This window comes from Vigna angularis, chromosome 1, assembly GCF_016808095.1.
Source record: "Vigna angularis cultivar LongXiaoDou No.4 chromosome 1, ASM1680809v1, whole genome shotgun sequence".
Taxonomy (NCBI): domain Eukaryota; kingdom Viridiplantae; phylum Streptophyta; class Magnoliopsida; order Fabales; family Fabaceae; genus Vigna; species Vigna angularis.
This window is the reverse complement of record NC_068970.1, coordinates 14,632,803-14,644,643: the sequence shown is the minus strand read 5'-3', so window position 1 is coordinate 14,644,643 and position 11,841 is coordinate 14,632,803. Positions and strand designations below refer to the sequence as shown.

The following is an 11,841-nucleotide window of genomic DNA, read 5'->3' as shown; positions in this document are numbered from 1 at the left end:
CGTGCCTTTGATCTGATGGACCTGACTGTCCCACGTAAGGTCCAAAGGCCCCTTTATTAATTTTACATACCATTACATTTATATATAGTATACATGAATTTAATTTAAAACAAATTAAAATGATAAAGTAATTAATTTAACATATTTTACAAACATAAAATATTAGATCGAATTTCTAAAGATAAATGATCACATTAAACATAAAAAAAAAAAAGATAGAATTCATTAGAAAATTCAATTGATTTATTCTCGTTACATAATATAAATGTAATAGATTTAGTCTCTAGCTTTTTGAGTTTCATTAGAAAATAATGTTGAAATTCCTTAAAAGTTTATTCGTCAAAATAGAAATCCATACGAAGATATTGCAAAATTTATCATTCCGAATCGGTAGATTACTTGGACAATTTGGAGTATTTAAACGATAGAATAATATTAACTTCTATATTAGAAATAATAAGTTCAATTAATGAGTGTATCATGTAATTGTTCTTAGGTGAGGAAAAGATATACATCATGAACTGATTGAATATGAAAAGGTGATAAGATATTGATATTCAACCTGGTTGGACAATTTTATGTAAATTCTGCTACAATTTTAGAGAAGTTGTTTTTTTTTTTATATTATTTATAGTACAAATTTTAAAATAGTCTAAAACCATTAGAGGAACACACCTATACCTAAAGGAAGTATAATATTACAAATTGATCAGTAACAAATGTTTAGTTATTAAGGTTGACAAAAAATAATGATATTATTGGCAAAAGAACTTAAAATATGATAATGGCTAACTTGTTTCCATAATAAAAATCTATGATATTACACATAATTAAGTTGGAAATCTGCTCACCTCTTCTCGAAATAAACTCTAAATGAAGATCCATATGAATATAACTCCAAGCAAGATAAAGAAAAGTTAAAAATAGTTTTTGAAAAATTGAACATTGTGTTCATTATGTTTAAGGATATTTAATTTTATACTTTGTTGCTTTAATTTGTGAGCTTTATGTTATCTTCAATTGGTCTATGTCTTACGTTAACATCAATTTTATAATACATTGGTTTAAGGCATGGTTTCAAGCTGCTCACCCAAATTTTCCAAAGTTTGGTGTTTCATTTGACTGAAATCGAACAACACTTTTATTTCTTCATATATTTTATTAATTTTTTTATGAATCTATTCTCATACTTACGATCTTACAAAAAAAACTTTATTTGAAACAACACTAAGTTCCAACTTTCATATTCCTCTAATGATTTTTTTCCCAAAACAAAGTTTATCATTGTTGTGTATTAATGAAATGTATGTTATCATTACGACTAATAAATTATTATGTTTCTACCATTTCAAAAAATTAATTACTATGTTAACTATCATTTGATCCTTAAAATATAAAAATTTTGCATCATTCAAATAGTTTATACATTTGTATTATGAAAAGTCAGAAGCATGAACTTAACAATGTGAACATGTACTATGTAAGTAATATGTTTTATTTATTTTTCTTACCAAACTTTTATAATTGATTTGTTATGTTCTAATCAAATGCAACTTAAAAATAATCGATGAATTATGAGCATGAAGGTATTGAACTATGAATTATGATGTTTTGGTGATTATCTCTTTCATTTTTAAGATTATTTCTTCAAGTTATATATGAGTTAGAAATAATCATGTATGAGTTAGAAAAATCTAACTTTATAAAAAGAAAAATCTAATAGGGAAAAAGTACTTCTCGTTACCCGTATTAACTATAATAAAACTTTAAATAAATTGTGTTTCGAATATGATTTCTCTAAATACATGTCAATCAATACACATTTGTAACTATCTCTACTATTAAATAGTATAGATTTTTCTCAAGATATTAATTTAATGTGTTTTGATGTTATACAAATATTTTTCATACTAAAAAAAATATTAGAGTTGGTGTACAAGATACAAATAATTAATTGGTTGAACTAGATGATAAATTTAGTTATTTCATGTATAGATCTTTTAATTTATTAAACTGGAATAACAATAATAGTAATAATAATGATGATAAATTTTGTAAGAATAACAACAATAATGTTGAAATGTTGTTATTTAATTAATCAAACATATTAGTTTTGCGTTTTGCTTTTTCAAATAGTTTAAAGTCTTGCCTTTTTAAATAAATAAGTTAAGAAATATATTAGACTATTTTGATTGAGAAGAAACAATTATGAAATATTTGTTGGCTTTGAACGGATATCACCGTATTATATTACTTTAAACAGTCCTAACCCTTTTGTATCAAGTATAATTGAAGAGGAAGGAAATGCACCAATGAATGTCATTTGGATAAATTGGTGAGTAAGGAAAGTGTAAAAAGAAGAAGATAAATTATAAATTAAACAAACATTCACTAAATTATATAATTGTGTAATGATTATTCATTATATATATATATATATATATATGTATATATATATATATATGTATATATATATATATATGTATATATATATATATGTGTGTGTGTGTGTAATAATAATAATAATAATAATAATAATAAAGTAGGAATAATTTAACTTTTAGTATTCCGTGAAATAATTTTAATTTGTTGTTGTAAAATATAATTTTTTTCTTAATATTTTACAATGATTTTTCTTTATTTTAATTATAATTTATATTTCTACATTAAATTATTTTATAAAGTTATGAACATTAACATATATAAATTATTACCATTTTTTTTTCTTTTCTTTCCTTTCTTTACTCCATCATTTCCATTCCTTAATCTAAATAAAACAATATATCTCCAATAGATGCATCTTAGTGAAATATCTGAAACTTAAAATTAGAATATATCGAATAAATTGTTTAACGCTTAAAAAGAATCTATTATTGGAGAGATTTTACATAACACACATCCAATTTCGTCGACCTAACAAAAGTTTAATATATAAGAAACAATTTTCTTAAGAGCAAGATTAAACAAATTCTTAAAAAACGATTTAAAACATGACTAAGTAAAAGCTAAAAATATGAATTTATTCAGATATGTAAATATATAGAAAATAGTTTAGAAGTAATAGAAATTTTAATGATAACATTCAATTATTTTATTAATAAAATATCAAATTATAAATAGAATTTATGATAATTAATTTTCATTTTATAAAATTACTATCTTTCTAAGTACTTTTTTTAAAATCATTATTTATCTTCTATACTCATTGTCTCATTCTTGATCTATTTGAAGATTTTAAAATTTAAGAGTAATCATTGTTTATAACTTTACAAATCCAATAAATTGGAGTTAAGAGAAAAGTAAGTTCATTTTTATTTTCTTTTCTAAGTTTGTCACTATTTTTAGTTGCATGTGTTGTTTAATGTATGTGATTCAAAATAGCTCAAAATGAATATCTGATTATCTATGGTCAGAGGGATGCGTTTAGATTTCTAATCACGATTTTATTTGCATAATTTAAGTATATTATGAGAACTATAATTTTGTGAGGAGAATTAAGTAAGGTGTTTTTTTTACGCGGTAAGAGAAATTAATAGTGTTATATGTATGATATTGTTTATGTGTTATAATATTAATGATTGAACCTGAGTAAATATATCTTTGGTTGATTACTAATCTAGTTTGGTTTTAAAGATTGAAATTTGTGTTAACAGTTTGTGAATGATAACGTTAATGTCACGTGTTAATATCTTATATTTAATTTATTTTTAATTTTCGTTAATTTTGTTCAATCTATATTAATTTTTATTAATTTTATTCAATTAAATCTCAATTCTATTCCTTTATAAATTCATATTAAATTTAATTTTTATTAAAATTTACATTTTTATTAAATATTTTTTTCATTGTTTTTAAACTAACTCTGGTTACATTATTAGAATATAATAATTATATTTATGTTTGATTTTTTATTTTTAAAAGTAGGGTTAGAGTTGGTTTAAAAATAATGGAGAATTTTTTTATCTAATTATAAAAATAATAAATAATTTTCATTCTAATTTTGAAAATAAATTATCATTTTCTTCTAATTTTAGATATAAATTAAAATTTTCCTTATAATTTTAAAAATATTATTTATAATTTAAAAAATAATGAAGAAATTTCTTTAAAAATGATGAAAAATTATCCTTTTAATTTTAAAAATATTTTTTTTAATTTTAAAAATAATAAAGAATTTTTTATCTAATTTTAAAAGTCATAGACAGTTAATAAATGTAAAATGAATGACATATAAGTCTCTTTTTCACTTACAATAAATAAATGTAAAAGGTCAAAAAAAAAAAAAAGCTGTAGCATAACGCAAATTGAAGAGCAAGAGCAACCACAATATGGGAAAGACAAAAACTGGGGAAGGTTAAGGTTGTGGTTTGATCTATGGCTACAGGCGCTACTAGAATGGTATTGGTGGTGAAGGAGATGTTGCAACTCTCTTCTTCCACACTTCCCTTTACATCACTTCGTCTTCGCGGGGTTTATCCTCCTTCGCACTTCTCACTATCACATCAATTAGGACGCTCGTTGAACCCTGCAATTCGATGCGCTTCCTCAGACTCCCATGGCGCCAACAGAGTTTCGGCTCGGCTGTCGCAGGTCAATCAACTTCTTCAACAAGCCGAACACCGTGCTCTCTCCGCCGACCAAACCCCTCCTCCTAAAATCACCATAGGTTCCTTATCCATTTGTCAATTTAAAACAAAAATAAGCAAAGAGATAGAAAGTTAATAGCTTTTGTCTTTTTTTTTTTTGGTTTCAGATCATGTTACAGTGAGCTTTGCTAGAAGTGGAGGACCCGGTGGTCAGAATGTCAATAAAGGTTGTGTTCCATGAATGTTTTGTTTGTTCCTATTTCGTTGTATTATATCTCTTTGTGCCACATTGGGGCTCATTAAGTTGATTATTGATTGGACAGTGAACACCAAGGTGGACATGCGCTTCAACGTTAAAAATGCACATTGGTTGAGTGACAGGGTTAGGGACAAGATTTTGCAAACGGTATTTTCTGCCGCAACATTTTCTCGTAATCTGTTTACAAAAGCCATAGATGTTGTGTATTAAAATTTGATGTGTACATCTAGTAGTGTACAAATTGCATACTGTGTATCTTGTCTGGTCACCTGTTTTTAGCCTTAAATATTGTTGTTCTACTCTTGGTTTGAATGATCATCTACCTTGTCTTTTTGAATAATTTTTAGTTTTGTTGGTTCTGGGTAGGAGAAGAACCGTATTAACAAGGATGGGGAGCTCGTGATTTCTTCAACCAAAACTAGAACGCAGAAGTTTGTTTCTTCCCTTTTCTAGTATGTGTTGGTTGCCTCTTTCCGTTTATGTTGCAAGATTGGTTTTCTTATTCTACCATTTTTGTTTTTCTCCTCAGGGGTAACATTGAGGATGCTTTGGCAAAGCTTCAGGTAACATAGGAAAGTTTAGATATAATTTTTTTATTGAAATTGTTAAAAAAATGTTTTGGCAAAGCATCAGGTGTTATTGTCAAAGTGTATTTTACTATAATTCCTTTCTGTTCTTCCCTATTACTTATTGGCTTTTTTCCCTTCATTGTTGAGTTTGTTGATTTTCATTTCCACATTTTGGAACTTTCATTCCAATTGTCACTTGTTTGTGACCCAAAATACCCATTGTAGCGAATAGCCTCGCAGTATTGAGGCCTTGTGGAACATAGGACAGTGTCTTTACTCTGCTTCTGCATATGTGAGGCTTCCTGCTTCTGTGTTTGGGAAGGCTCTGCAATCTGTATCCGAAGGAGTTGGCCACTAGGAGATACATAATAACTGGATGATTCTTTTAAAATAAAGTATGACTGATGCATTGTGCAAACAAAGTGCACAACATCACTTGAAGTCAGTGTTCAAATAATGTACCTAGTGCTAGCACAAAAACTTTCTTGCGTCATATGTTGTTAATTTTAGTATCTATTAACTTTAGTATGTATTAGTAGAGTTAAATTTAATGACTTGCACTTCCATATGAAATAGCAAACCAAATGGGTTTACCCCTCTGTTCCACATATCTAGAAAAGTCTCGTCCCACGTACCAAATTGTACTGCGAATCATGTATACCATTAGTCCATGGTATAATTATTTGCATCCAGTATAAAGACTAGTGAGGAACACGAAATGGGAAGAGAAATTTCTTAGTTTTATTGCAGTGTATGCAAAATATTTTGAGAGAACATGAATGCAAGTGTCTCCCTTTAAAAGTATTATTATGCTGGATCCCTCCTGGTTAGCGTCATCTTTGATATGATGTGCTTATTTGGATGTTAGACTTAAGTTATGTAATCTCCCCCTCCCCCTCTCCTTTTAAACAACACAGATTGATTCTATTCACATCTTTTCTTGTTCCTGAAAGCTGGGTTTTACTTAGCAATGGTGCTTTTCTGAATATTTACTGGCAAAAAATAGGAAATCATTGATGCAGCATCATATGTCCCGCCACCTCCCTCAGAAGAGCAAAAAAAGAAAATTGCCAAGATGTAATGCACTTCGCTTTCTATGTTTTCTATTTCTTCCGTTCAATACAATTTCTTATTTTGGGTACAATTTTGCTTGTCTTCTATTACACTAGAATCACTTGGTGGTGAAGAATATGTAACTGACCGCTGTTAATCAATTTGCAATTTTGAAGGGCTGCTATAGGTGAACAGAAACGCCTTAAAAGCAAGAAGGTGCTTTCAGATAAGAAAGCATTTAGGAGGAGTAAAAATAGCTGGGACTAGCATGACAAGAATCTTGAGACTGTTATATCAAATTAGTATGTTCTCCACTATTTTATGATTTAGATTCATTTGTCAAACATCATATTGTGAATTTCATTATGTCTATATCCTCAATTGGTACCATTTCTGAATCTCTGGGCTGCAGGTTGCTGAATCACAATCCTATTACACTATCATACTGGATACACACATTAGATTAATGGTTGAAATATAACCATGAATTCGCGGAACAATTGGAAAGACTTTACAAATGGTTTGTAGCTGCTTACTGGTAGTTAGCCAACATTGTGATGTAGCTAGGATTTGGACGGTTACTATTTTGAAATAGAAATACCATATATTGGTTGAATCCATAATGTTTTCTGTGAGCTTTTTGTCATTTTTGTTCGCCTTTGGCAAGTGTCATCTATTTACATTGAAAGTCAACCTTGGAAACGTGCTTCTCTTGAGAACATGTCATAAAGGTAAGCTGGAAGGTTGGTTCCTTCGAAGATTCGTTTTGATACATTTCCGTGACAGAATTCTTTATTTTATGGAAGTGGTTGGAAGAACAGGGCCATTTGTATTACATATGCAATTTGCTAAAGATTGGATGCATTGTTCTCAATTGGTTTAAAACAAATACACGGTAAACATCATATCGTTGTTTTTTTGTTGCTTTGAACCACAACTCGTAGCGGTCCTATAAACTACAAGATTCGGAATGTCGTTGCTAAAATGCGTTTAGGGGCTAGGCCCAATTGCCATGATCTGACAGGAAGTTGGATTCTCTCTTCCATTGCCATAGCCCAAAGACATTGTTAAAGTAAAAATTATGAAGCACAAAATAAGTAAATAACAGAGGAAAAATAATTAGAGAGATAGAGGATGCAGAGGGTATGCCGTAAATGATTCAAAAGATATATTGGGTGTTATCCTTCCCCTTCCGAAAATTTTGAACTTGTCAAAGCCAGTTTCTAGGAGAATAATTTTGAAATTTATTTAGTAAAAAAAGGTTAAAATTTTCTTATAAAATGAAACTATTGTGCCCATGTGCCAAAAGGCTTTTTGCTTGGAAAGTATAGTCGGTCTTATGGTTACATAAACAAAGAAAAACTGATTTTGAATTTAAATTCATGATTAACTACTAACCAAAACAAGTTTGTATAACTAGAGTTCACACTCATTAAATATCTATACTAACTCTCTTATTTAACTGTCTACTAGTAGAAACTTTGTTCATAGTTTTTTCATTGATACTTAAGATTATGTGATTATGTCATTGTAGATATTTTATCAACATGGATATTGTCAAATTCATACCTCTTCACACAATTGGACATTTGGACAATCACAAAATCTTGACATTTCACATGAGATTTATGGACCGCCCCACGTAAGTCTGATATTTAAGAACATGTGAATTATAACTCATTGAAAGATGTATCATTGTCAGCAAACACCTTTATGAAACAAACTTGGTTGTAAGTTCTTCATAGTGGTTTATTTTGCAAGACCATTATCTATACAAAATATCCTAACATAATCATTTTATTATAGAACTTATAAATAATTTTTAGACTTGTCTTTTGGGGATTTCACATTATAACTTTATGATTTGAGCCACAAACTTTTTGCTACAACATTTTGACAAGACCCATTATTCATAGAGAGAAATTGACATAAGTCTGGTAAAAATTATTTATAGATTATTGAGATCACCATTTGAAGATATCATATTGAATATTTTAAAGTATAAAGTTTTTTTTTACAAAACAATTTGATGAAGATAATATTTTCATACTTTCTTGATATATTAGAGAAGATAAATTAAATCTACTTATTGTTTAAAATTTGAGAAATAAAACTCAACGACCTTGACCACATTAGAGTGAAAAAATCAGGCTAAATCTGTTCTTTAAGAGTAGAATTTGAAAAAAAAAAACTTGGGTTAAAATAGGGGGCATTTACAAATATGAAAGTAACGTGTTACATAATGAAATATAAAATAAAAGAACACATAATTTGGTGGTGTATGCATGTATGTGTGAGTATATTTACAAAAGAAAAAGCAAAATTGAATACTGGGAACAGGCCCTTTTCATATTATCACAGAAAAAGAGAAGAGTAGGTATCTAGAGACCTATGCTAAGGTTTTTTGTGGTAGTTTGTATCCTAACGGTAAGAGCAGGCAAAACTAATAAGAAGATGAGCAGAGGGAGGCGAATTCATCGTCTAATAACGTGCATCTCCCCTGACAGTTGGTCAACATGTTTAATCCATTTCTTTGTAGCACCAGAACTTCCAATGGCGGACACGTGTGCTATGTCAAGTCCCTTCCCCACAGGAAGAAACACGGAACGTACAAGACGACGCGACCCTTCTTCCAGAACACTGCGCCATCGAAAACCAGCAGAAGGAATAGAGCTATTGCTCGTGTGGCACGCGTTCTTGCATATCAGCACTGCGCCTTTGTTGCTCAGCTTAGCCACCTTCAGTACCCTGGAGAAGTTGGAGCGCCTGGAGTCCACCACCATAAAGTCTATCCCCGCCAAACCCTCCATCACCTCCTCCGCATCCCCCACCACGATCTCCGGCCACATCCCCGCCTCTCCCATCCGCTCCGCGTATTCCGATCTCGACCTCTCATCCGGCACCACGCACACGTGCCTCCCGCACGTGTGACTCTTGGCCACGGCCAACCCTACGCTCGTCGCTATCATTCCCCCCTCCGACCAAGTCTCCACGATCAGCTGCGCGTTCCACCCCGCCGCCATCGCCGACACCAGCTCCGCCACCCCCGATTCCTGGAAAATTCGGCACTGCACACAATAAATAAACGGTTAGGGAGGGATAGAAGACGAAATTAGGTTGTGGCAAACACAAAGTGCATGCGTGCTCACTGATTTCACTGTCTCGATGTATGCCTTGGATGCCTTCTCTGGGGACCAAACAAGTTTCATTCTCGTTCCGGTTGGTCTGGGTCTCTGTCTGGGATTGTGAATAACTGAATATGGCAGAAAATGGGTCACGAGGGATTATTATATATGAATATCGGTGGCGTGACAAATTGATGGAGAAAGGAAGGCTTAGAGAGAGAGAGAAAAAGGAGAGCGTTGACATTTATTCCGCGCCAATCTGACGTGTGTTGTTAGATTCGGATAACTCCTGTTTTGTTTCACCAGTGTGTTTTTCTTGTCTCTCTGTCTGTCTTACCATTTACAATGTTTTCCCTGTCATGTCTTACGTGTACTGTGCCAAAGGAATTTTTAGTCGCACATTCCTAAACCATGAATGGACAGACATATACAAAATATTTTTCTACTTCAATATTGTTAACCTATAAACATACTTTTGAATCGTTCACACGACCATACGTTAATTTCACCACACATGCACTTCAAAAACAATTTCAATTTTGGACATATATTTCAAGTTTTAACAAGATAAAATATGATCCCAGTCATCTTTATCCAATAATTATTATTAGCTAATGATCTGAATGCATAAATTTAGAATAACTGTGCATCCTTCTATTGCTTTTTAGGAAAATTATTAATACATATTTACTTCTTATCCAATATTATCTATGGCAACGGAAGTTTTATATTATAAATAAAACAGTCTTATAATGGTAAATTAAAAACAAACTTATCCTGAAACAAGAATTATTTTCCTGTATGTTATAGTGGTTTAAACTGAACTGATATTTGAGTGGAGATTGTAAGACCCTGAAAAATTAAAGGAAAATGTGAATCTCGGGTCATTAGTAGAGTAAGAAAACCAAAAATGTATCAAGTTGTAACAAAAGTTAAAGTTTATATGCAAAATACAATGCTGTCAACTTTGACATGGTTTGGTATTTTAATTATAATTAATTGTACAAATTAGATATTAAGTTGATTCTTTTTCCATTAGAAAGTAGACTCGAATAGTTTCGATTCGAGTACTTATACGCGTAATTCCGACATCGGGAAGGGGTTCAACCGGACTGGCAAAGTTGTCAAAATCAGACTCACTCGCTGTACGCGTTTTGGACGCGTTTTGAACGCGTTTTGGACGCGTTTTGAACGCGTTTTGACTCAGTAAACGCGTTTTACTATTTAAACACGTTTTTCTGGTTATTTAAGAGGATTTTGGGGCTGAGAGAATTCCTAAGTTGAATCTGAGAACTGTTACCTAAAAGCATTGGACCAGAGAAGTTTTAGAGCTAAGTTTGGAGCCACGAGAAGGAATTCTAAGGCAGAGGAACGTCGGGGAACCGTTTGAAAGCAAGCTTAGGAGAAAACCGTAAGGGGAGCTAACCTTGAGTCTTTTTGTTTCTGTATGATTTTAAATTTGGTATATGTTTAGGATTTTGATTCTCTTTATGATTTTAGAATGAAATTCTACTTCTATTGTATCTTTTGAATTGATGTACGGTTTGGAATTGGGATATGTTTCTGTTTTGATGGTTTTGAAGAGATCTTGTTCATATTAAGCATTTTGAATCGGTGGAAGTTTTTAGGTATACGTATAGATCGAAGATTTTGAATCTGTTTATGGATTTAAAAGGAGACTAGGTCTTGATCGGAAATTTTGGATTGTACTAATTATCCGCTGCCTTTTTAATTATATGTTTAGTTTAGATGTTTATAAGATTTGGATGAATATGGGTTGTTGATGGGAGATAAGTTTTTGGATGTCTAGAAAATCTGTATGATGGAAGGAATAGTCGTTATAGTCCGGGAAGTGAATTTTCGTAATTTTGGAATAGTAAATTCGCTTGAGTGAATGAGTTAACTCGCTGAAGCGAGTTATGCGTAACAAATTTAGTGTTTTGATATTTTTGACGTTTTGGGAGTTTTGGATGTCCGTTTTAGACGTTCTTTAGGTCGATATGGGGGGTTTTTGACCCTTCCAGAGTCATTGGTGAGGGTATCCAAGCTGTTTGAACTACTTAATGGTTCAAATTAATAGACCATAAAGAGTTATGTGTTAATAAGTGATGTTTCTGTGAGGATGTGGAATGTCTGAGTATGTGAGAATTATTTTCTTGAGATATGACTAAAGATGATAATATGTTGACATGTGTATTTATGAATGGAAAGTGTATACTAGAGTTCCAAGGAGGAACTCCTTATTGATT

At 31.1% G+C, this 11,841-nt stretch overlaps 2 protein-coding genes across 2 annotated transcripts; one reads left to right on the top strand and one right to left on the bottom strand.

Annotated features, from left to right (window-relative positions):
- Positions 1-4,282: 4,282 nt before the first annotated feature.
- On the top strand, positions 4,283-7,083 carry LOC108333675 (uncharacterized). The gene is made up of 8 exons (XM_017569156.2): positions 4,283-4,666; positions 4,754-4,813; positions 4,910-4,992; positions 5,212-5,276; positions 5,375-5,408; positions 6,421-6,491; positions 6,644-6,769; positions 6,880-7,083. The coding sequence occupies exons 1-7, from the start codon at positions 4,375-4,377 to the stop codon at positions 6,732-6,734; spliced, it is 696 nt and encodes a 231-aa protein (XP_017424645.1). The 5' UTR covers positions 4,283-4,374; the 3' UTR covers positions 6,735-6,769; positions 6,880-7,083.
- Positions 7,084-8,687: 1,604 nt separating this feature from the next.
- On the bottom strand, positions 8,688-9,875 carry LOC108337141 (uncharacterized). The gene is made up of 2 exons (XM_017573602.2): positions 9,617-9,875; positions 8,688-9,535 (listed from the first exon to the last, which is right to left on the bottom strand). The coding sequence occupies exons 1-2, from the start codon at positions 9,674-9,676 to the stop codon at positions 8,942-8,944; spliced, it is 654 nt and encodes a 217-aa protein (XP_017429091.1). The 5' UTR covers positions 9,677-9,875; the 3' UTR covers positions 8,688-8,941.
- Positions 9,876-11,841: the final 1,966 nt, after the last annotated feature.

Bases quoted from the DNA above. Each gene is read 5' to 3' on its own strand.
- LOC108333675 (XM_017569156.2), top strand. From the start codon at position 4,375: ATGGCTACAGGCGCTACTAGAATGGTATTGGTGGTGAAGGAGATGTTG. The intron at 5,409-6,420 runs GTAACATAGGAA...GGCAAAAAATAG, and splicing joins ATGCTTTGGCAAAGCTTCAG to GAAATCATTGATGCAGCATC. The intron at 6,492-6,643 runs GTAATGCACTTC...GCAATTTTGAAG, and splicing joins AAAAAGAAAATTGCCAAGAT to GGCTGCTATAGGTGAACAGA.
- LOC108337141 (XM_017573602.2), bottom strand. From the start codon at position 9,676: ATGAAACTTGTTTGGTCCCCAGAGAAGGCATCCAAGGCATACATCGAG. The intron at 9,536-9,616 runs GTGAGCACGCAT...TATTGTGTGCAG, and splicing joins ACATCGAGACAGTGAAATCA to TGCCGAATTTTCCAGGAATC.